The sequence below is a fragment of the Drosophila takahashii genome, chromosome 2R (assembly GCF_030179915.1).
Source record: "Drosophila takahashii strain IR98-3 E-12201 chromosome 2R, DtakHiC1v2, whole genome shotgun sequence".
In the NCBI taxonomy this organism is placed as follows: Eukaryota; Metazoa; Arthropoda; class Insecta; order Diptera; family Drosophilidae; genus Drosophila; species Drosophila takahashii.
The window spans coordinates 26,424,327-26,449,702 of record NC_091679.1 but is presented as its reverse complement, the minus strand read 5'-3'; the positions used below and the strand labels follow the sequence as shown (position 1 = coordinate 26,449,702).

The following is a 25,376-nucleotide window of genomic DNA, read 5'->3' as shown; positions in this document are numbered from 1 at the left end:
CTTTGAATGCACCATGAAGTCAGTGATATTAATTTTGTGTGCATTCTTACACATATCTGCCTCAATTCGTTTAGTGCGTTTTTCATGCACACGATCAACTGGCGAGTCTCTCAGATACTTTTTGCACTTGGCTTGCATTTAACGACCTGACTAATTGATTCAAATATGTGCACGTCATACAAATTGTTATTAAGCCATTTGCTGGTGCTTAGCATCTATTTAACCAGCTCCCTTTCATTTTCTGGCCCTACAATCACTACGAAATCCATTTACACCCAAACATTTCACAACTTTTAAAGGCACACCAAAGTGGAGGAAAGAAAATAATAACAACAACAGTGAGTAGCTGGATATGTATCTTTATATGCAGGCGGACCAGCTGTATCTGTATCTTTATTAGGGCGGGTCGATTTGTATGGGGCCGAAAAAAGTGATGAATCGTATAGGGGGAACGTAATCTTTAAAGGATTCTAAGCCATATTGTCGAACATACTTATGGTCTAAAATGATGTTTGACCCCCCCCAAACGCGAATGAAAAATACAGCTTTTTTTGAGGAAAATATCATAGTAGTCAGCTCAGATGTATTATTAAATTTAAAATAAAAATTTGAAATTGATATTCAGTACTATAAATGTGCTGACTACTATGATATTTTTCTCAAAAAAACAGTATTTTTCATTCGCGTTTGGGGGGGGTCAAACATCATTTTAGACCATAAGTATGTTCGCCAATATGGCTTAGAATCCTTTAAAGATTACGTTCCCCCTATACGATTTTTGGGGTCCCAAATCGACCCACCCTAATCTTTATATCTGTATCTGTGCTCTCCTCAATCGAAGTACACTTTGGGCTTTGTTTTATTTTTATTTTTTTGGGGCTTTGGCTTTGCCCCTTTTTGAGTGTAATTCGTTTTGCTCTTTTTTGGAAACGATTTTTCTGTTGTGGTTGTTGTTATTGTTTGTCATTATTTGTGCTTACTTCTTCCCGGTTTCTCGCTTTTTCGGTTTGGTTTGCTTTGCTTTATTTTACTTTACTTTACCGCTGCTTAAACATTATTTGCTGTTATGTAAGCAAGCGTCGACGCATATTTTGTTTCAATTTCATTACTTTTCCCTTGTATTTTTCGGTATTTCTTTACTCAGTTTCAGTTTTTATTTCATTTTTTTGTATTTTTGTTTGTGTGAGCTGCTACTGCCGGCGTTTTTGGTTCATGTGCATGTGAATGTGGTACCACATTATTTGGTAATTGTCGTGGTGTGAGTGGGCATAACTGTGTGTTGGCCAGGTTATTGAACTTGAACGTCAAGTGACGTGTGGCCTGCTCTCTGGCCCTCTGTCTCTTTTGGTTCACTTTTGGGTTGGGTTGGGTTTTGTTTTTCAGTCTTTTAATGCTCGCTTTGCTGCCGCCGTTAGTTGTTAGTCAATTGTATCCGATGGATACAAAGCGAGGTGGAAGAAAGAGAGAGAAGCGCTAATGATTGCAGTCTGAACAGCTGAAATTTCAACTGCAATTGGGCAGGAAATGAAGTTTCAGTGGCCGAGAATCTGTATCGACAACAGATACAGATAAAAAAGAAGAATTTATATTTTCAGATACATTTAAATTCAATCAGAAAGTAGCCTAATTTGTCTAAAAGTTTAGTTCAAGGAAATTAATCGCATTTAATTGGGTTGCAAACTCTCTCTTACGCAGGTTTAATTTAATTAAACAATTTTGTATGATTTCCCCCTTTCAATTAGATTTGTAAATACATCTTTGTGGTTTTATTTCACAAAGAATGAAAAAACAAACGTAAAATTAATTGAAACTTATTGATTATAATCAATCCTCAGTGGCGAATAAATAACGATAACGACTAAGCCGAAAAAATAGCATTCAGAAGCATAAACACGAAAACGCCAATGTCAACAAATTATTGTGTTTAATAATTTACCACAACGATAACAATAACAAGCTGACAATTTGCTGCTGTTGGGGCGAAAGAATATTTATGCACTTGGGGGCCGCAGAGCTTGTCTCATTTGAATTTATTTTATTGGCCAGCGGAAAAGTGAAAGACAAAACCGAAATAAATAATAGAGGGGAACGCGCGACCGCCGACGAAATGGGGGCGTCTCAATGGAGGCATTTTATATGGAATATATACATACGTATATCTAGTGGCGGTATCTTACGGCATTTGTCGCCGGGGACCGGTAGACTAATTAGATACAATTCCAGTTGGCCAGGCATGCCGTTCTCAGAGCACGTTTCTGTCAGATACATTGCGATAAATAGCAACGAACAACGGTTGCAGCTGAAAACACGTTTCCACTTTATCGTTTTCCCGCCCAACTCCCCCCAATCCACCAAGACCCCCCGTCTACATTTTCTATATTTCCCCTGATCTCCACAATCGGCCGCACTTTGTCACAAGTGAACGTGTTGTTCTAGTTGGCAAATGCACATGTTCGTCTGGGCAGCAGCTAACAGGTATCCCCTAGATACAGATACGATAGCCATTACGTTGAGCAAGTGCACCAACACACGAACCCAGTCGAATTCGGGGAAACATCACTTTTGCGTATTCGGTGGTTTCCAGACGTGGAGAAAATGTTTACTAAAGTATCATTAAATAAATAAAATAGTTGCACAAAACAAAATAATTATAGGCTCTGCGCAACTAAAACGCAACATATTTTTTATACTGCATACTAGTTAAGGTAAAAAATAACTTATTTATTAAAAAAAAATTAATGCCGAATTAAGAATTCGTTTTTCACAATATAATTTTTGGTCATGGTAAATCAAGATGGCTTTTCTAAAATTCGACTATCTTAAAATGTAATCCTTAGGTTATCGCTGTATTTCTGTTCCAATTACCAACCCAGCATGCTTGCCAAATTAATCAGCAACCCGTAGAAAAACGTCTTTGCGGCAAAACCCTTTTTGTATTGTCATTCAATTCTTTTGGCTCTTTTGGCGCGCAATTTTATTTCGGCTGCTTTTGACTCATCGACTTGCCACCGCCAAGTCATGCATGCAAAAAAAATTTAAGAAAATAAGGCACAAACGAGAAATATGTTTGCCTTTCTTGCTTTCTTCTGACTGCGGTCGTTCTCCCGCTCCGCTTGCTTTCTTCCGCACATTTCTTCTCTCTCTTCTTTCCAAAACGAAAAAAAAGAAAGAAATGTTTATGATAGCATTTAATTGCTCTCAAATCTCTTTAAAAGCGCTTGGTATTTGTTGATATTTCCATTTTATTTTGGCCTTTTTTTGGGTAGCTCTTCCAACGTGGCCCACAGTGTCGATTGTAATTACTCAATTGCTCATACGCCACCGACGAACGTAGAAGCGTTTTTTCTTCTTCTCGCTATGTTTCAGTTAAGTACATAGATAAAAAAAATAAATGGAATTGTTATTGCCGTTGGGTTTTGTGTAGTAGCCGTCGTCTTGGAGTTGTCGCTTTTTTTAGGCAGGTGCTTGAACTCTCTCCCTCACATTTTCTCTTTTCTTTTTCTCTCTCTTACCGATCTTACGCTCTCTGCACAGATAAAACAATTAGAGCACCGTATGTTATGGGTTCAGAATTCCATATAAGAACGTATCTCAGTTAATATTATATCGTATACACACTTATATAAGACCCGATTTTATATTACATCATGAATTCTTTCAATAGAACCTACAAATATATAAGTTTTTATTTGACATTATGAAAATTAGATTCATACATTTCACAAATAAGGGAACATATTCTTGGTATATCCAAAAGTTTGTATTTATTTCTGATTTTCAAAACAGGTGGAAAGAAAACCAATTCCAAAATTGTTCTCTTTGTCGAAATGTTTCACCTTTTATGGAAATTTTTGCACTGCAGCGCTGCAGTTTTTTTTCATTTTTAAAACGTGTTTTGTGCAACAGCAAATCCGAATCAATGCAGTTTTAGAGTCTGTATTTCGTATACTTTTTTTTTGCTTTTCTTTCCTTTTTTTATGCGCCGGTTTACCTTCACTGCAAATGTTCTCCATATTGTTGTGGCTGCTGCTTTTGAAATCCAGTTTTGCGCAGCTGCAGCGGATTCAGTCGCTGAGAGTCGAAAAGCGCAGCCGCGAAACAGTTACGAGGCAAACAACGCTGGCAGAACAACAACAACAACGACACAACACCAACAATAACGATAACAATAACAAAAGCGCAGCCAACAACAACATAATTTCGCTGACCCACTAAATTAACAACAACATTGCGAAAAATATAATTAAATGTGCGTGTCTGTCAATGTCTGTCTGTGTGAGTGACAATCGTGCGACGCTTGAAATACAGTTGAAATTTTATAACTTGGATTTTAGATAAATTCTTTTCTGACACCATTCAAGAGTCCCATTTTATTTTAGTGATTTAAAAGTGTCTTTAAATTGTTTAATGAAAAGCATAACCCATTTTTTTGTATGGATAAGAAAATATATGTATGTATTTGCTAAAAAGTATCTTGAAACCATTTTGTATCATAAAGTATCGCTATACAGAATAAGAGACGGAATAAAAATCTGCGCAGAAAGTGAAGATCGTTCTCAATCCATTATTTAATAGTGTAGAAATTATATTTAAGTATAACTTTTTTAACGTAAAATTAATTTATGTGATACCATAGTACTAATTTTGAAGTGATATTATTTTGAGATATAGAAGATTGGCTGTAGAATAGGGTTAGCCGTTAAACCTGTGATCATCGTTAAATGCAGCGTTGCAATTTTAAAGCTCGGATCCAGCGGTTTCAGAACCCTCGAGCGTTAAAAATGAACGTTAAGAAATGAAATGCTTGGCGGCGGACGCGTGAGAGCGCATGAAAACGCGAGCGGGAATCGGTCAGTCATGTGCACCGTTCGTCTGCATTGCAAAACCGATGAATTTGCCTCTTGCCATTTTATTTTTTCGCGTTTATTTATTTTTTTTTTTTGGTCATGCCAACGATTCTTTGTAGGCCTTTCTTTGCTGTCGTTCTTTTATTCGCTGGCATTTATTTTTATTTCTTTATGTGTTGCTAACGGTGCTTGGGCCTTATTTATATATAATTGTGTGTCTTTCTCTCTTTCGCCGATTCGTATTTGTGTGTAAACACGTTTTTTTTTGGAGCTGCGCTTTGCGAAATCGAATGAGAAATGCAATGTAAACTGTGGTGTCAGTTAACCCATTGAGGCCCTCGAATTGGCATGTGTGTAATCCAATCGATTGGGGGGAATATCCGAAAAAATACGAACTTGGGATCATTCAATTGGGGTTTTGAAATTAAAATTGAAATATTTGTTTGATCATTTAATTGCATTGAAAACTGAGTAAATAAAATTGTTTAGATTTAAATGTAAGGATCAAAGAACCTGCAAAAAATGTTCGCATACATGAAGTGTTTAAACAAATATATTTTAGTTAATAATTAATTTAACTTTCAAAGAAAAAAGAAAAATACAGTTTTAAATAATTTTATTTTTAATTGTACAACTAAAATATTCATTTATTTTATAATATTAAAATCTAACTATTTAAAGTGTATTTTAAATGCAGTGCATTAAATGCAATTTTCTTTTAATCCTCGCTGCGAAAGACTCTAACGATCTTGTGGCTTTCTTTTCATGCCTTTTCGATTTTTTAGCGACTTTTTTTGTTTTTACTGTACTTCTTCTTTTATATACCATATGTATATCTACGTATATGTTCGAACATATATGGATATGTACCCAAACAATCCCGATCTTTTTGTACGTTTGCATTTCCTTTTTCGTGCTTTAAATGTATTGACCCAATTCTCTGGCCTGAGCGTTGGAATTTCGTTTGCATTTCGTTGAAGCGATTTATATACAGACAACGATTTTTATCGCATTTAAATGGCTGCGATTTCATGAATTAAACCCCAATTGCATTTGCATAATTATGAGGCTGCCAATTAGGAGTCTAAATAAAGTCTTTTAACATATTTATTACACATTTTAATTGCTTTGCACATCTGCGGTTTGCCATTGCCTCATAAATCTTTTGACGTGCAACACTTAATGTTAAAGACATTTGAATTGTATACCTGCTCCATTTAAAATCATTTAATTAAAATTATTCTCGAAATAAGTTTGCTACAAATCACAAACTAATTGCCCTGCAATTGGATAATTTGATTTTCTTTTTGAAGTCTTGTCAATCGACTAATGAAAAGTCAATAAACTTTTTTGCAATGACATTATCTACGCACACTGAGAGAAGAGTTTCGCCAGCACGTGTGCACTTTTTGTTGTTGGGTTTCTGGTTTGCTCATTTTTACATATTTATACGCGGTTTTTGTTTTCCTTGCAGATTAAAACACATATATTATTATTGCTGCAAATGCAGAAAAACTTGGCAATTCGAAGGTTTAAAAAAATGTAATTCATGCGGGGGTTTTTTCAGATTCGCTTTTCTGTGCGGGTCTCGAATTTTTTTCATTCTCCATCACCTGCAATACATTATTAAAACGATTTTATTAAAAACATAATAAAGTTATTAATGTCGTCTGTCCTATGGGCTGTGTCATCAACATTAATATTTCGCTCTAAATGGTTTTAAATGAATTGTTAATCAAAATATTTCAGTGATTAACTAGTGCAACGGGTAATTAACATTCTCGATTTATAAATATTCCATGTGTATGTCGTTTGTCAATGGCAACCGCTTAATAATACATTTTAAAATGCACTAATTATATTATTTTCCCTCTTTATCTCTCTTTGTAGGTAAGTTTACTGATATCACCTACCTCGACTCGAATCGACTGTAATTTATGGTATGTGGCTTTAAAACAAACTACCTGAGATTGCCTGGCTGAGATTTAATACGCTGCGATTGGAGGCCCAATCATTGGTAATCATAGATTAGAAAGTGCAAACAAGAATATATGCAGAGACGAAAGTGTCTTTTATAGCTGCCACAGCTGAGAGTTAATGGAAGCCGGAAATAATCGTAACCGTTGATAATCAAATAACAGTTGGCCAACTGGCTTTAATGTACAATATTTTTAGCCCCGTTTTATTGTATGGGGATTTATCGCGTTATTGATATCAACGCCCAGCGAACCATGGCGTTCCTGCTCCATATAAACGAGATAAAAAGATACAATACTTCAATTTCATTTATTTATGTAGCGCACTTTGCATTGTTGGAATAACAGCGCATCAAAATGAGCGACAGTTCGTTCACACCAAACACGCAATGGGAGACAACAAAAAACGCCACTTTTCTCTTCTGCCCTCGCGTTTTATCGTGAAATATTTAAATTGTTCCCTGGCACATTTCGCTACTGATAGCACATTTCAACACAGCACAGCAACCCGGCTAAAAAAAACAAAGCAAACACCTAAGAAAACAATGGCAGTGGGGATAGCAAACAGAACAGATCACCTACAGGAAAAACATCTCAAAGATATACGAACTAAGCGAGTGCAAGATGACAGAGAAAGTCGATTAGAATGTATTATTTATTGGACTGAATTCGAATGAATCAAGTTTATTGTAGAGATAGGAGACCAGAGTGCTTAGAAATCCAATATAATTGTATTGCAATTGGAGAGCATAATAATAATAGAAAGGTATTTAATATGCAGATTAGATATTCAAGTTTTGCCCGCCCGAAACGTACAAAAACTTAAATAATAACAGTTTTGGCAGTTGAATGAAAAATAACAATTAATTCAGACAAAATTAAATCTACCTTATTTAACCTTTAACTTACGTTCCTTTTAATAAACTCTAATTTTCATTAAAAATGTATAGTAGCAAGTCTTAAATGGTAGCGCACAAGTAAAACTGAAAATGCCAAAGAAAGCCAACAAAAATAAAGTGAAATGTGTTTAAATATTGATAAAAACAATACGAATAACAGCGACACAAGCTGGAAAAACGCTGTTGCACACAAAGAAAACAGAGTGAAAATAACAACTCAGCCGGCCACATGTGTTAATTTACGCTCACAGGTGTAAAAGAGAAGGGGAATGGATGGGTTTTCAGGGGGTGTTGGGGTGGCTTTGGATGGATTGGTGGGGCAGTGGGGTGTTGTGATGGGTTCTGTCAGCAAGGCAGACAGACCTGGGGGCAAACTTTGGCAAACTGCTGACAAATATTTAATGCCTGTCGAGTTCAGCACGGTTCGGTTTGCTTAGATCCGCTCGATTTATTTTCTCCCAGCGAATGTGTAGTAGTGGGTCAGGTGCAAAGTGGTGCAGTGGGTGGTGTTTTCACGTTAGTGTGATTCACCGGGCCACTGTGTTTTGTGTGCACAAACAGCTCCCGTTTCGCTTTTATTTTCCTATTTGATGATTAACACATTTAAAGTAGCCGATGTCGTTGGGTTGCCTAAGGCACTGAGAAAAATTAGGATTCGATTAAAAAAAACACTACAGGGTTATGTGATTTTTAAATTTACCTTGAGAATAATTAAAACCACTTTATTATTTTTAAAATACTTTTTTTAAATTAAAGTATTAGATTTCAAAAAAGTTAAGAAAAAATAATCCTTGGAAATAATCCTTAATGGAACAAACAACTTCTATAACTAGCTGAATAGTTTCTTTTTCTTATATACATAGAAAAATATTTAAACTTTGTATAGACTTCGGGTTAAATTTTGCTAATAAACTTTTTCTGCCCAAGCTTTTTTGATCAAGAAAGTACCTTTTTTTTTCCGTGTCCAAAATGAGTTTGGTGGATGAGGGGGAAATGGGTAATGATGTGGCTCCTTGGCCAAACGATGCGACTCGTTAATTTAGTGGCCGCCAACGACGATGAAGATTCCGCGGCCAAAGTAAACATTTGAATAGAGCCAGCGAATTGCTCCATCTCTCCGTTTTTCCAACGCCCCCACACTCCCACTTTCAAATTGGGATTAAGGGGCGTGGTCGCCCTCCCGGAGAGTGGAGTTCATGCCGCTTTGTTTGCCTAGTCGTCGTCGCAGGTGGTGCTGATGATGATTATGGCCATAGCTCCTCCGCATTCTGTTTGCTCGGAAAAGTTGGTAAATGAAATTTTTATCGCACTGCAATTGCTTCAGCTCTCTTTGTCCATAAATTTGGCCGAGCACTACATAAAGTTATTTTGGGGATTATTTTGGAAGTGTGCGCAAAGTGCGAGGTTTGCCACTTCAAGTGGGGGTGCTAAGGAAAACATAATAATTCGTTTGAAATTATTTTCAAGTGCAAAGATATGGGTGCAAACTGTTAAATACAGTTTAGAAAGACTTTGGGTTTTACTATTACAAATTAAAACTTACATATTTCTTGTTTTTTTTTTGCAATTCCATTCAATTGCCCATGGCAAATGATTGAGTTATTTTCAGTCCCCAATTAGATGCGGGCCATATAATTGCGAATTTTCCGAAGAGCTTATTAACTGCTCATTAAGTAAATGATAAATGCTCGTGTTAAATCGGCCAGACACTTATTTCGCCAACGGCAGCGAATATAGATTTTTGGCATTTGGCCTAGAACTGATATTATACGGCTACCCCTTCATTCAGGCACGCTGTAAAATAGATCAAAAGCGAAATTTCGCATTTCCGCTGGAAGAATAGAAAAATAATTATATTATTATTATATTTGCTCTCTAGGTCCATTCGAAGTGGTATGTGGGTCGGGCACGTGCCCGAGCCTTATATAAGTTTCACTTTTTCCGTTTGAACATTTTTCAACCCGTCGAGGTGTATTCTCGATTACGCATCATCGGGGTGCTGATTAGTTTTGCTTTGTCCGCGCTTCCCGGCCGGCCAATTGTCAAGTAAGAAAAATAGCGCAAATATTTTAGTCATTGACGTAGCGTAGTGGCCAAAAACAAAACCGAGAAAAAGAGCAAAGCGAACGTAAGTCGGATGGCGCAGAGTCTTCTTGCAGGAATCATCGAAACACCTCGTCGCACAATGGGGAAAATTTCAATTGTGCACGCCCAGCGAGGAATGTCTACCCAATTTCTACCCACCCGAACCACCCGCACCACACTGAAAAAATTCGATATGAAATAGGGTCATTTCTACGTTGTTTCATATCAATAAAAAGTCGATATGATATATGTCAAATTTATGATACAAACATATCAAATTGATACTTTATCATTTCATAAAAGTATTTTGTTTTAAAATACCACATGTAGTTCAACAAATATTGCAAAATAAGATAAACATAATCTATATTTATATCAAAATGATCTGAATACTTTGATTTAAAAAACATATGAATTTGATCTTTTGTCAATTTTTTTCTGTGCACCATTGCCACTCGATGGGGCGGCTCTCTTGTCCATCTACATCATTCCACATGACAGTCGGAGATTGCGTGAAAATCTCTGAGATTTGTTGACATTTCTGCTTACATTTAATTCAATTGCCGTTCGGTGGCTGGCTGGCAGAGGACGCAGAGACCGCTAAACAGAAATATAAATTAATCTTATTCTCATGCATGTACGATTTACTTTGTGTTTCTACGCAATTTAAATTAGTTTTACTAAATTAAATTTAATTAAACGGCCAGCCCCCAAGGGTTGGCCGCATTTTCAGTTCATTTCCTGAATTGTATTTGCGCTGCCTGCTCTCCTCTGCTCTTTGGCAATCAATTTCTGCCTCAATACAAATTTGTTTTCCTGCCGCTCAACCCCCTCAACCCGTTACCTTGCATGTATTTTTATGCGCATTTAAAAGCATTTTCCATAAATAAAAAATTATGAAAAAGCAACCGAAAAAGTATAGACGAAACGAGAACCCCAAACAGACGAATTAGTGAAGATTTTCACATGAAAAGCGGCGCGTAAATTGCGCGCAGACCACAAGAAGCTGAAGAAGTCGAAGGGGGAAATGAAAATGAAAATTGTTTTATGTTTGAAGCGCCCGAAAGATTTTTCCACATAAATTACATGCACACGGCCGAGGACGCAGCGGCATCTCAGCAGCAGCAGACTGTTGTCATAAGTGATCAACGCGGTCAGACCTCAGGCCCAAGTCAGTCAGCCCATCCATCCATCCATCCATCCATCCCTCCCTCCATTGGTCCATCAGTCCCTCTGTCTGTCCGTGTGAGTATCTCTAGTTTGTTGCTATATCCACTGGCACGTCAAGTGAACTGACATTAAAATGACGAAAACGCAAATCAACAGCAAACAACAAACAGCGGCAGCAAGAACTTTCCGCCTTCGGCAGAGTTTGTTGAAAAGATGGATGGATTTATGGCTCATTTTGTTGTATTTCCTTCCTATACTTTTTTTTTGCGCAGGGTGGGTGTCTGGCCCGTCAATAGTTTGTCTTCGGGAAAATGCCCAAGATGTTTCTTGAGGTTAGGGCTTTGCCATGTTGTAATTAAGTCAATTTTATGTGGACTCGGGAAAAAATCAAAAGGCTAGATAAGATAAGATATTGTAATGATCAATGATAGAAAAATATCGATAACATGCTTTCTTCAAGTTCTATTATAAAAAAATATTTATTTGCTTAGATATAATAAATTATTTAAATAATTTGTTGACATACAAAAAAATATAAGAAGCTCATTAGAAGGCTGAGTCCTAATTTATAAAACCCTATTTAGATCATACAATTTAATAGCAATACACCAGACAATTCCACATTGGCCTTAATCTCTTTCTGTAGCCTAGTGCCCGCTGCTCACAGGTTCTAATTGAAAATCATTAGAAAGCGAGGCACATGCAATTTACTTTTCTCAAATAGTTCGTTGTATACGTCAGCTAAAAAGGGGATGGGGTGGCGAAATGAGGTAGAGGGAAACAACGAGCAGCAGCACGGAAAAATCAAACGCCGAACTAATGACAATTTTCAATGCTCCACGTGCTGGGCCCTGCCCCCAGCCAGAAAACGCCACCACCACCCGCTGTGACTAATGAGCGTTTCTAACTGAGATAAGAGATCTGGCCAAATGGCCAATGCCTGAATATATTGAGAGTATAGAGACCTAAACTGAACCAAACCGAACAAAACGAAACGAAACTCAGCGGAATACAGCAATTGCCGTTTGTTACCAAGAGATTTCGAAACAAATCAGATACAGATACGAAACATAGAAATGTGTTTACCGAGTACTTATGTCATTCATGAGAATGTATCTCTGACGTTTGCGGCCGCAGAATTTCGGTGTGATGTGATGATGATGATGCCGATGAGCAATGCCAATAGCATGCGATCGGGGGTATATATTATATAGTTTAAAAGGTTTGTCTTTGCCAAAATGATTGATTGCCGTTGAGACAATTATATATCGCGCAGATACAAATGCAGTGTGTGCGGCTAGGAAGACTAAGACTGTTTATAACTTACACATTGTTTCACTATTTTCGATGGCATTTCTGTAAATCCATTTCGCCTGTGCTGTGTATTTCCTTCACTTGATCATTTTTGATGTTCGGCCACTTGACTTGGACTTTTGATGTTTTTACTTTTGGCCTGGCCTAAACAACAGACCGGGGATCTCGGCGGCACTCGCTCTTGTCGCTCACTGATCTGCAGCATTTAATTTCATTGTGGTTGTTGTGGCTGCTGTTTTAATTAAATTTCGCAACGCAAACGTTGAAGAAAACATTTTGTAAATTGCATTTTATGTGCAATTTTCGTTCGACATTTGCGGGCCTTCGTTTTGTGTGCTACCAAAAAAAAAAAAAGGAAAGCCGAAAGGGGGCTTCTCGGGGGGAATTGGAAAAAAGTGCCGGGAGTGCGCCCGGCTGCTGGCAGAATACAGTGCATCTAATTGCGAGTAACAAATGCCGCCTCATGTTGCTGTCGCCAGACATTTTCCTCTGCATCTCACTGCTTTCTTTTTTTCTTTTTCCTTTTTTTTTGTTTTTGGCTAGAAGGCAGGAATGGCTGTGCGAAGATGATGATGAAGCTGCCGTCGCAGTCGCCCGAAATGAAGGACACCAGCATATGGATGCCGGCTAGAGAGATAGATGGACAGTTCTGGGGCTGTTTTGGGGAAGTTCTTGATTAGATACCTGGGACATTGGACAGCAGCAAATGAGCTGAGCAAATGCTGCAAATGGATCAACTTGTCTAATTCCGAATGAGAGGAAGGCATGAAGATTTCTTTGTCAATTTGTTTACAACGCTGAAAGCTCAATAACAATAAAACTGTTCTAAGATATAACTATGAAACAGCTTCTTAGCATAAATATTTCACATTTCAGTTATCATTATTCAATCATTCATGCTTGACCTCCACGAAACCTTATGCTTTGTAAATATTTAATGTATTCCTTAAAGAAACTTTGTAATATTGCAAACATTTTATTAGGGCTTCCAAGTTTCGAGCCAACTTGGTGGGAAAAACTATTGGGATCAAAACCAACCATAAAGGGTTTCACTTAGACTTTAAGTTCCTGGTGTGAAGATGTCTTGATCAATTTATGGTATTTGCGCTGCGCAAACTTTGGTTTGCATTTCCCATTTTGAGCAATCCTGGCGAGGACAGTTTGGCAAATGCCAATGCATACTTCAATTGTCTGTCTCCCAGACTGTCATTCTCCTTCTTACTATCTGACTGTCTGTCTGCCTGAATCTGGCTATATTTCTTGCTATTTTTACTACCTCGATTCTTTATCTGAGATTCTGAAACTTGCAGTTCATTGCGATTGCGACTCAACCCAGCGGCAATTTCTTCATCTTCATCTTCATGACGGCGACACATCGTTTTCTTTTTCTCTCTCTGATTTTTGTATTTTGTATATATATGTAGCTATATCTTTTCCTTTTTTTCGTTTTGGGCTTTGCTTGGATTTCTTGGCAAACGCATTTATATTGTGCACTTGTATCTGTACCTATGTATCTGTATCTGGCAGAGGCTGCACTTTATAGCGGCAGCGACCGCTTGATCGACTGAGTGCAAATTTCTCGAAGCAAAATTTATTTGTGATTTGCAATTCGCAATTTGCATGGACCGACCGACCGACCGACCGGCATGGCGATGTTGTTGTGGTGAAATTTTGTGGGTAATTCATCTTCATTTCGTTGCGGTTCGAGCTGAAATGCGTTGCGGTATGCAGCCGCGACACTGCCACACCGTTGCAGGCTATTTTCAATTCGTCCGCCGCTGTGCTAAAAATGTTTCAAATGTTTTTAACCAAAAATAAAACAAATTCTCAAAAAAAATAGGAAAGATTAAAATCAACCAACAGACCAATGCAAATAGTACAGTTCCTATTTTATAGGCTCAATGCACTTAGGACCAATTCCCACAAAAAACCATTCGTCTATCTCTTTGTAGCCATCCATCCAACCGTCCGTCAATCAATCATTTTAGTATCGGTTTTTGTTGTTTTTATGAAATTTAATCAGCAGTTTCCAATGCTGTGAGAATTCCCTACTCTTGCGGGGGTAGAAACTTAAAAAAAGATGGGCGAGAGGTGAGAGGAAAAGAAAAATGTTGATGGTGTATTATTATTAAAGGCAAATTTGACAGAAAACAAATGTTTCCTCCTGCTGGCATGCCGCTTAGCTCTTTGTTTTCTTTTCTTTTCCTCGGATTTTCACACAAATCGCTTTGTATGCGTCAAAGTTGTTGAAATTTGAATTAACCCTTAGCTGAGACAAGGACGTTGTGGCAGGAAACTGTCTGTTGGCATTGAATTACACTCGGTGGATAAGGAAGTTACCAACTGATCAATTGGGAAGTCATTAAAAATGATTGCAATTTATTTAAATTGGTTGCTGAAAGGTATCTGAGGAAAAAATCAGCTATCTGCGACATTTTCTTAACGTATCTCTTCTTTTTATTGTTCTACTCAATTGCAAATATAAAAGCCAGGGTCAGCAGTTACCTTGGAGTTCAGCGTTTGACTTAATGTTTACATATTTGTATTTTTAATACGTATACAGAACTTGCACAAGCATCTAAAAATACGTCACAAAGGCGAGCCATTAACCTAATTGCAAAAGTCAGGCAATGGAAACAAAAGCCTCAGGTAGCAACAGGCGGCAGCACAATATAAAACAAGAGAGAACGCTATAGTCGGGTGCCCCGACTATCAGATACCCGTTACTCAACTAAAGGAAGTGCGAAGGAGATGGGGCTAAAAACTTTGATCCGCCGTAACTTTTTAACGAATGGTCCGATTTAAAAAATTTCTTCTACATTTCGATAGGTATTGATAAACACCATAAAACTGCATTTTTACTTTTCCGAAATATTGAAATTTTTAAAATCGTATATATGCGATTGTGGGCGTTAGAGGGGGCGTGGCACCCTTTTGAAACAAACTTGCGCTGCGTAGGAACTCCTAGAATCTGCATGCAAAATGTTAATCTTCTAGCTTTTATAGTTTCCGAGATCTCAGCGTTCATACAGACAGACAGACGGACAGACAGACGGACAGACGGACAGACGGACATGGCTAGATCGACTCGGCTAGTGATCCTGATTAAGAATATATATAGTTTTTAGGGTCGGAAACGCTTCCTTCTACCTGTTACATACTTTTGCACGAATCTAGTATACCCTTTTACTCTACGAGTAACGGGTATAAATAGGGTTAAGTGCGAGCACAAAGTGGATCCACTCCTTTAATTTCTAGCAAAATGCATCAGCGAATGTTGTTTAAAGTGCGCCAAGTCGGCAATGAAATAATTGCAGACACTGAATCGGAACTACGGTAAAAGTTAATTAACTTTAATAGTAATTAGTAGCTGGTGGATTGCCAACAACGACACTGACATGCTCAAGTTGTGTAAGTGAAGGAAATGCCACTGCGAGTAGAAAAACGAGCGAGCAAAGTGTTGGAAAAGTTAGGAAAATGTCAAGGTGTTGTTGGTTGTTGGTCGATGGTAGATGGAAAACCCGTGTAATGATTAGAAATTATCCAAGTTTTACCACCTCCTAAGTACCGAGTTAATTAGTGCAGGCATCAACGGGAATGTTGGTGTCAAGACCACCTGTCCGCCTGCGGAAAATATTCGAAATATTTAAATTCACGGCAGTTGTCGTCGCTGATTGACATTCGAACGTGACGTGAACATGGTTCACCTAAATTCCGTGATTTATTTAAAAAAAATCAGCTAACCGAAAACAAAACGGAAATTATGTTAGCAATGCCTGCAGCCAAACCAAAATTCTGGTTTGCTTTAACCCTGCTGCTGCTGCCTTTTCCACAATTTTCAGCATTGAGCATTCAACATATCCCCATGACAGCGTCAATTAACGTGAGCAAAATTATGCAAACTTTGCGTTGACTTAAATTTTGCACTCAGCCATAGAGAATGTGTGTTTGCATTGGTTTAAATTGTGCCATTAGTGCAGAAAATCAATTCGTTTGGTTTTACGTAAGCGATCGAGCCATTGCGATAAGGTAGCCGAGTGGAGAGAAATGTTTCAAGAAATTCTAGCAAAATTAGAGAGGCCCTTCAATTTTTTGTAATTTGTAAAAAATAAGAAAGTGATATTATAAGCTTAGATCAATCCAAATAATTACGTATACTTATTTCCAGCATTAAGGGAATTTTCGAATATCTAAAAAGTTTGTAAATATTAAACGTAGCTTCTAAAGAAGTTAACTGGAATGCATAAATTAAGAAAATTAATGAAATTGAACTGGCCCAAGTTGATAGTTGGAAAGATTGAATAGTTGTTATTACCAGTAATTATCTCGATAGTTTTAGAACTGTGCCAATATTATAAATCTGTTCAACTTAGTTTGTTGCTAAACTAGTTTATGTCTGATTGGTTTTAAATGGTATAAATAGTTTACAACAAAGACTGAAAATCATTTACCTTAATAAATAAAACAATAGAACTGGTATTTGAAATTGTACCGAACCTGAAAAAGGTGGTGTCTGCTTTGAATATAGCCAAATATTTTCTGGGTTTCAAATATTTCTTATATAAAGTAAACTGGCTTAAAACTAATCTCTTCACCAATCTGAATTTACGACAAATATCCCTTGGGCAGCATCATAAACTAAAATAACACCGAACACTCGCTCAGACCACGAAAAAGCCTGGCTTATTTACTATATATATTGATAAATCTGTTGTTATACTCTTCGTCACCACAAAGCCCGATACTTATCCGTATATGTGTGTTTGTGTACATATTTTTACAGTCCACACAACAACAGAACCAGCAGCAAGCACTTATGAACAAGTCAAATGACGACCTACGGAGAAAGCGTCCCGAGACTACACGGCCAAATCACATTCTACTCTTCACCATCATAAATCCCTTCTATCCCATCACAGTTGTAAGTACACACAGGAATATATATCTATATTTTACTCTTTCTCTCTCTGCAGCCTCTACTCTCCATACATACATATTATATTATACGACGATATTATTCTTATGTCCTCCAGCTACTTAGTATGGTGCAGGGAAAGATCTCTTCTATTTCCCATTTTATTTTTTTTCGGCAAGGAATCGTAGAAAATAAAATAAAATCCATTGCAATTTGTTTTGAAGCTGTTGGAAAACTTGTCACACACTCGAGCGGAGTTTTCAGGCATGTGTGCTGGGGATAAGAAAACAGTTATTTGCCACACTGTCGCCTCGGGCACCGAATGTTGTTGCAGCTTAGGCTCCAGACGAGTGTTGATTGCATCTGGCTTTGTGGTATGCTGCCTGGTCTTATCACATAAAATTTGATACATTTTAGCTACAAAATGGCCAGAAAGTGAGTGTCCTTAGCCGGGTCACTACTGTTGGCCAGGCAACAACAAGTGGTGGGGATAGCAGATGGGCCGGGATTTGGATAAGTGTTTTTGGTCCAAGTGCATTGTTAGGCGAGCAACAACCTGCAACGTCAACAGCAACAATTAGAAGAGGAGAGAAAAACAACACAATGCTACGACAAAAAGTAAAAAAAGGAACGCATAAAGTACTCAAATGTACTGGGGCTGAATAACGTGCGAGGCAAACGCATGGACAAGATACAATGACTACAACTGGGACTCGAGTTGCTTTGTACTCTACTTAAGTTGGAAAAGTTAATTTAAAATTCACTAAACTCTGGAATAAAACAAAAATATTTCGAGATAAATTTAAAACTTTTAAATTTGAACATAAACAAACTTTGAATGATAAATTTCTAACAACCAATAAAAATATAGCAACTTTAATTTCGAGCTAGTGAATTTTGTTTAATTAAATAATAATTTGTAAATATTTTGATAATACTTTCCAACTTTTAATAAGTTTTATGGAGCAGAAAATTAAAACAACGCTTACAAAATAAATGTGGAACAAATATTTAACTTAAAGATCAGCGTTTTTAGGGAGTGAAAATAAGTTGTTGAGAGCAAAGTTACTCCATTTGAATGTGGATCAAGAGGCTTTTTGCTTAGACCCGGTTCCCAACCCCATGTCGTCCTATATCCTGGCCATGTAGGGTAGTCATTTCCACATCCACACGAAAGCTAGACACGCACACTGGCACAGTTTATTGTCTTTTTGGCAAAGGCAAAACATTTGGCGGTGCAGCAGTACAACAAAGGCAAAGAAAACAAAAAAATGCGGAAATGTTCTCCATCTCTCTCTGTCTCACTCTACTCCCTTCTCGCTCGCACCGACAGTGTGGAAAAAGTGTGTGTGTGTACCGAGGCAATTGTATTTTCCAACACTTGAGCCAAGTGCGAGCGTAGTGGAACATAAAATCCTGTGAAGTGGAAAACATGCAGTATAAAAACTACAAAACTGAAAATTATTTGGGGCCAGCAGTAATGCATCGGTGTGTGTGTGAGTGTGTGCGTGTGGATAAAGCCAGAAAGCCCAGACATGTTAATTCGCATCCGACAAAATGGCTGCCTGGTGCAGCAGGATTTTCCGTTCGTCCGTCCTTCTGTCCGTCCGACTGAATGACTTTTCCCAGGTCCCATTGTCGTAAAGTCCGACTGACTGGATTTATACATTCGCATTCGCATCCAGCCTCTCGCAGCTTTTGCAACGGAAATAAATCTTTCTGTTGACTTAAGTCATCGCCATGGAGAGGAGCGCGTGTTTGTTCTGGAATTAAGCAATTCTCTTTACAATTCTCCGTTCTTCTCTCGCATTATGCGTCGCAAATTAAAAGCTTCTGGCAGTTCGGAAAATATCTCTTACATCCGTCGCCTTATTGAGCCGCATTCCGTTGTTAATGGAGCTGGCAATCGGATTAAAAGCATTTCCTGTGTCATAAGAAGTATGATTTAAGGATATTATCGTGTTAAGATCACGTGCAAAAATTAATTGGTCAGAAGCTTGTGGCACGGAAAAATAATCAGAATTATCGTTAGAGAAAGCACTATTTTTCTGAATACTCATAGTAAATTATCTTCTTCAAGCCGAACTTGGGCTGTATAAATTATTTAAAATTGAATTTATATGTGCCTGTGCCAAATGCAATTTAACTCCCCTCCCCATCGAAACACACTCAAAAGAAGCATGGCCAAAAAGAAAACTGTTTCCGGAAAGTTTTTGGGAAAACTTAAACTGGGGCTGGGCACGTTCGTCGGCGAGGAACGCTCCATCACACGCTCCAACTAGCTTTGGCTTAACTAATCGCAAACTAAACGACCTCTAATAGCATCCGGAACTTCTGTCAACAATGCAGACTCCCACTTTCAACCTCCCTCAGCCCCGCCCTCTTGCATTTCCACACATGCCGAAACGAAACGAAGAGTAAAGTGAGCTACGAGTCAAACTTTTCCGGAGCTATGCCGCCTGGCTCATTTCCGCAGCAAAGCGAACGAGAAGTTGGGAAGGGAATGCCGCTTATCCGCATGGAACAAAAAGCTTTCGGGATAAGATTAAAAACTTTTTAATAAGAAGACACTAAAAGCATCAAAGGAAATTTGCTTCTGCACACAAGCATATGTCTGCTGGCAAAGTGGCCAACAAAAAAGGCAGGGTTGGGGCAAGAAACCAGATGATAGATGGATGATAAAGTTGTGCAGCCCCAAACACTCGGCAACAAAAGGCCACGAGATGTTAAAGTTGAAGAGTTGCTAAATATAAAAAAATGAAAAAAGACCGGAAAAATATGCAATAAAAGTTGCAACGACGACGGGTATTAGCTGACACCAGCGCAGGGCCAACAATGTTCAATAATGTATTAGCATGGAGGCAGAAGGCGTTTCAGCCACAATGCAAATGCAACCGACCCCCGGAGACGAGGAGGCATATGTAAAACCCACTTTTGAAGCGGCTTATCAGAACGCTGCTGTTCGACTTTGTTGGTAAAGAAAAAAAACAGAAAAAAAGATGAGAAAAATAAGGCAAAATGCAGCAGCAGTCAGCCATAAGCTAAAGCCCAGGAATGTGTAACGGCAGCTGCAGCTTTTGCAATATGTGACACATGCAGGAGCAGGGCTGAACAACCGGAGCAGCAGCATCCAGCAGACCATAATGCGTAGCCTGGCAAAAGCCAACGAGTTAGGCGGGCAGAAATGGGTGTTCAGGGGGTTGTTCGCTGCTGTTCAGCGAAGGACATGCGGTGACGGCAAAAGCCGAAGCTGTAGCCCAGGCCAAAGCCAAAGCCATAGACCTAAACCCAACCAAACCAAACCAAAACCAACCCGAGCCCAGGAAAGCCAAGCCCTGCGCCTCCTTTCGAGGCTCACAAGAAGGGAACGAGATGGATTCGGATGAAAGAGGAGGATAAAGTGGGGAAAAGGGGGCGGGGGCGTGGCTCCTCCTGGCTCGTGGCAACTGAGGTTTTCAATAATGCACGTTGTACGGCTCCCATGCCGCGTATTGTATTGCATTTTGTTTATGCATGCGCCCATCAAAGATGGCAAAGATGCTCGGCAAATGGAAGTAGAGTGAAAAAGAGGAAAAGAGCGCGCACTGAGAGAAAAACTGTATGGAAATTCGTGTCCTTCTTAAAGAGTATGTTTGGAAATAAGTTAGAAAGCCTAAAGTTTACAACTAGACGTTTGATATCACTTAAAAAGGTGAAATAAAGTATGCACAACAAAGGAAAATTCATCAGACTTCCATTGCATACTTTTATGCACCTTAAAAGCGATCTCAAAACCGCTAAACCCATTTTAAAGTGGGAAAAAAGTTTATCCTAAATATAGTTTCAGTTTAATTTCCATATATTTTTCTGAGTGTTTAAAGGATGTAGAACAATTTTTTCTTCTTTGCTATGCAAGTTTGACAAATCGATGAGGTGGTTTCTTATCCAACCGTTCCTATACCCACTCCCATTTTCAGCACCCACTGCCGTTTTTTTATGAGCTTCTTTTATGTTCGCCGCCGTTTGCTGCGAAAAATCTCGCATAAAGTTGCCTTTATGGAAATATGCAAAACAATAGATTACGATGTGTGAGGCCTATTGAACTTTGATTGGTCGTTCCGCCCTTCTAGAAAAAAATCAAATAAAACCTGGTTCTTTTGAGTACAACGTAGTCAGATTTCATTTTTAATTTCAACGACACTAAGGTAGCAGTATACAACAATGGCTGCACAGACATTTCACTGTGCCAACGCACATACATATTGCCCAGAAATCTATTGACTACTCGCTTCCTTGAAGTCCTTGCTGAGTATGCGATAAAGTAGATCCGGAAAGCACTTGATATCGTTCTTGGTCAGGTGGCCGTTTTCGTACATTTTCGAGAATATCTGAGGATAATAGGGAATGATATTTTACAGTCATGTTTTATGCACAAAACAGTAATCTCTTGTGATTTATCTATCTATCCCCTTTGGGGAAAGGGAAATGTCAGAAATGTTTGCTAGAGACTGTGAAATTCGATTATAAGTGTATATCATTTATTAGGCTTACCAACTCCCTGAGCCGTGTGCCGTTCAACTGATTGGTTCTCTCCTTTCGCCAGCTGAGATGTTGGTCGGTTTCCACTTCACTTATGGTTCCTGCTGTCCACTGGTTGGATTGCCGAGTTTTGGAGCTATGTGCAAGCTTTTCCTTGGATTTGGTCACCAGACTTTGGTTGCTTTCCCGAAGAATTCGCTTTTTGGGAAATGCTTTTCCCTTTAACCTCATTTTGCTTTTTAAGCTGACCTTGCCTTTAAAGCTGCCTTTGCTTTTCTTTGAGCCCGGGGTTTCACTTTGACCCGTTGTTGTCCCCTTGCCGCCCTCGAGACGTTGCTTCTTGGCGTGCTGCTCCAGAAACTTGGCATCCCGTTGGGCCTCCATTTCGAGCATCCGCTGTTGCCGAACCCGCTGGCTGAGATTCCGCTGGTGCTTACGTCGATGGGCCTTCGTGATGCTGCTGCTGCGTTTGGGCGAAAACTTGCGTAGCTTCTCCCGGCGGACACTCTGCCAGATGCCCAAACGCTCCTTGGCGCAAATGGGCGCCAATAGCTGCTCCTTCTGGCGCTGAATTTCTCGTGCGATCACAGCTCGATGCTTTTTCGCCTGGGCTTCGGCCTCCTCGCGACGCCTCCTCGACTGCAGGATGACGGGATTCACTTGGGGAGCTTGCAGCTGATCACCCGGCCAACGGACTTGTTTGCCCATGCGATGCTGCGCCTGCGCCAAAAGCTGCTGCTGCTGAAACTGATCCTGCAGGCGGTCGCGCTGGTGTTTCTGCATTGCCTGAAGGATAATAAAAAATAAAAACAAAAATATGACAAACTAAAATGATTAAGTCCAAAAGTGAATAATTAAATATTGGAATCAAAACATGGATAAAATACCTTAAGACAGGGGTGCACACATTTGTTTTTGTAAAGTCACATAGGGCACACGCCGATTCTTCCTTGTGTTTTTTTAAATTGTGTTTCTAAATTCACAGTCATAAGGCAATTTTCAGCACCCCTGCCTAAAAATATCCTGCAATTTTTCCGATAAACCCACCTGGTGATTCAGTTCCTCGCGTCGACGGCTAGCAAGTGTATCTGCAAACATGGGCTGCTTGTTCTGCTCGTAGAACTTGCAATAGTAGTTTACCTTTTCCGAGTCCCGCGGGGGCATTATGCGCCGGTAGTTGCCTAGGTGACTCTCCTCCCAGGCAATCTGCTGGGTCAGTGCGCCAATGGAGCAGGCCTGCCGCACATCGTGGCCACCAACTTCTCGCGTTGGCGACGAATAGCCCGGCATCTGTGCTGCGGCCTTCTTGTTGTAGATATTCCTCAACAGCCTGGCCCTGTGTTCGGTTCGATCGTCGCGTATGATCTGCTCCTTGTCCACCAAAGCCGTGCTCAACATATTGAGGGTGTCGCGAATGAGTGGTCGCTTTACCTCCATGTCCACCGACTCATCTGCACTCAAACTGGGCGTATGATTGACCTCCAGGATGTAGGGCTTGAGCTTCCAGTCCACCAGGATGTCAAAGCCGAGCAGCTGGAAGCTGGCCTGTATCTTGTCGTGCTTCGGAAAGCACACATTGTAATTGTGCTTCAAGGTGGGCCAAGCACTGATCAGCGTCTTGATGATCGCATCATCGACACTCGCCCAGAACTCGGCCACATCGTAGTTGTGATCCACTAGCCATTTATTGAAGGCGCTGAGCTTCCGCTTCGAGCCCGCTTCCGGTCCATTGCCCACCATATACTGCGAGTTTCGTCGATTCAGGCAGTAATTGGTCAGGTGCATGAACACATTGTGGCTATTTCCTATCGTTGGCGGCACGTACTTCTGTGTGGCAAAGCGTGCGAGGCCCTCATTGTAGACGAAAATCCGCAATGGATCCACCGAGGTGACCAGAGTGTAGACCCGCAGGTCAAACTTGTAGCCGTCAATCAGCAGGGGCTTTGGGATAGAACTGGTAAAGAAATCTAAATCCATTGATCTATTAATCTTACCCGCTCAATGTAGGTCTGGCAGATGAGCTTTTCCCGCTTGCCCACGGTCCGCAGATCAGTGGTTATCCAAATGCCACGTCCCTGACCCGCCGAATAGGGCTTCAGAATGAAGGTCCTCTTGTGTTTGCTGGCATAGATGGCCACATCGTAGGCACTGCCAGAGAAAAAAAGGGAAGGTTCACCAATCAAGGAAGCAAACTCAACTTCAACTCACTCTGTTGGCATGAGCCAGGTCTTGGGAAAGATGCGATAGTCGCCGGGAAATAGCTTCAGCATCCGATTCAGGTTCCTCGACAGCAGATCCTTGCGACATATCTCCACCATGCCGGGGAAATGGTTGATCTGCTGAAATCGCTTCATGCTCCGCAACAGATCGTGATGGGGCGTCGAGTCCGACCACTGGATATTCCACAATCTGTGCTCGGGCACATGCTGAAAGCCCATGTTCCTCGTCACCTTGCCCACCAACTGGAATCGCGTGTGCTCCACGCAGACGCTCAGTCTCAGGCCGCGGATACTGGGCACTATGTCGGTGCCGTCCACATGGAATTGCATCGGTGGCTCCTTGATGACGTTATAGCAAATGGCATCCAGCTGGGAGGCAGTATACACTGGTTTGTCCTTCAGCTGTTGTGTGTTATCCTGGGTAACGACCATGATGTGGTCCTCGTTACCAGCACCACCACCGCCACGTCGTCGCCAGGTGGGCAGGTGATTATTTTCGCGAACAGGCCGACGCTTGCCACGCGACTTATTTGAGAGAACGTAAACGCTTTCGCGATTATAGACGCCTCCTAATGGCTTTTGGCCATTATTATTGTCACCCTTGTCCAGGGGCAGGGATTTCTGGGCATCGAAAAAGCGCGTATACGGATTGAGCTGGGGCTTCGCAGCCTTTGGTGGTTTTTTGGAGCGCATCGGAAGGTGGAAAGAATGATAGTGATGATAGTAATAGCCTTCTGCAGAGCTCTACTCTTCAATTTCTCATCTAAAAATCCGAATACGAGATATGGGAACATTGAATTTTGACAGTAAACTATTTGTAGCATGTATTAACCGAGTGACAAGTGATTGCTCATTTCGCAACCTTGGTACGCCCACCACCCACCAAGGTCAAGTGCTCAGCGGTTGACATCTGAGATCTGCGGGCCACTCGATTACCAAAGTCAGTGCCGCGGATGAAACCTGTGCCATGCGGTTAGCCAAAACACCTTGCGACAACTGAAACGAACCAGTGAGCACACCTGGCTGCCACCCCCCTCCCCACACTCTCCCCCCCGCCTTTTGGATTAATTTCCATGTAAGGCAGAGCCTTTGGGGTGGGGCTCATTAACCGCAGTTTAATCAGGCTTTAGGCTCATGTGGTTATTAGTTGAAGCAGTCGTCAGTGTGACGGGGAAAAGTACAGAAAAAAGTTATGGAATAGAAGAGAAAAATCATGAACAATAGCATTTACATGGCCACAGATGTAAATGTCGGCTTGTCATACGCTTGGTTAACTGGGGCCACAGGGCCAACTAGCAGAAAGCCAAGAGGGCGTGGCGTGATTGTGTGGATAGGTCACCTACGGTGTGTGTTTACTCCCCATTCCCCCTATGAACTGCAATCAAAAGTATTACTGCACTGAGAAAAAAATCTATAAATATTATGTAGAGACA

General features: G+C 40.0%; 2 protein-coding genes across 21 annotated transcripts in view; one reads left to right on the top strand and one right to left on the bottom strand.

Moving 5' to 3' along the window:
* The window catches only part of TTLL6A (Tubulin tyrosine ligase-like 6A), a 47,495-nt gene extending 22,721 nt beyond the window's left edge, over positions 1 to 24,774 (bottom strand). Inside the window, exons 1-5 of one of the 4 annotated variants that reach the window (XM_070213776.1) lie at positions 23,933 to 24,774; positions 23,719 to 23,872; positions 22,772 to 23,665; positions 21,737 to 22,510; positions 10,273 to 10,407 (exon numbers count right to left, since the gene is read on the bottom strand). In XM_070213776.1, coding sequence (XP_070069877.1) covers positions 10,288 to 10,407; positions 21,737 to 22,510; positions 22,772 to 23,665; positions 23,719 to 23,872; positions 23,933 to 24,636 — 2,646 coding nt within the window. In that variant the 5' untranslated portion in view covers positions 24,637 to 24,774 and the 3' untranslated portion in view covers positions 10,273 to 10,287. Of the gene's footprint in view, positions 1 to 10,272; positions 10,408 to 17,648; positions 17,763 to 21,337; positions 21,574 to 21,736; positions 22,511 to 22,771; positions 23,666 to 23,718; positions 23,873 to 23,932 lie in introns of those variants that run through there. The other 3 variants (XM_070213777.1, XM_017158408.3, XM_070213778.1) reach the window with 3 other exon arrangements.
* sm (heterogeneous nuclear ribonucleoprotein L) overlaps positions 1 to 25,376 on the top strand; it is a 105,356-nt gene that overhangs the window by 11,527 nt on the left and 68,453 nt on the right. For 15 of the 17 annotated variants that reach the window (XM_044392856.2, XM_070213779.1, XM_070213780.1 and 12 more), the window contains exon 3: positions 17,075 to 17,212. The exons of the other annotated variants lie outside the window; for them this stretch is intronic. In XM_044392856.2, the coding sequence (XP_044248791.1) occupies positions 17,075 to 17,212 (138 nt within the window). The remainder of the gene's footprint in view (positions 1 to 17,074; positions 17,213 to 25,376) is intronic. 17 annotated transcript variants of the gene reach the window in all.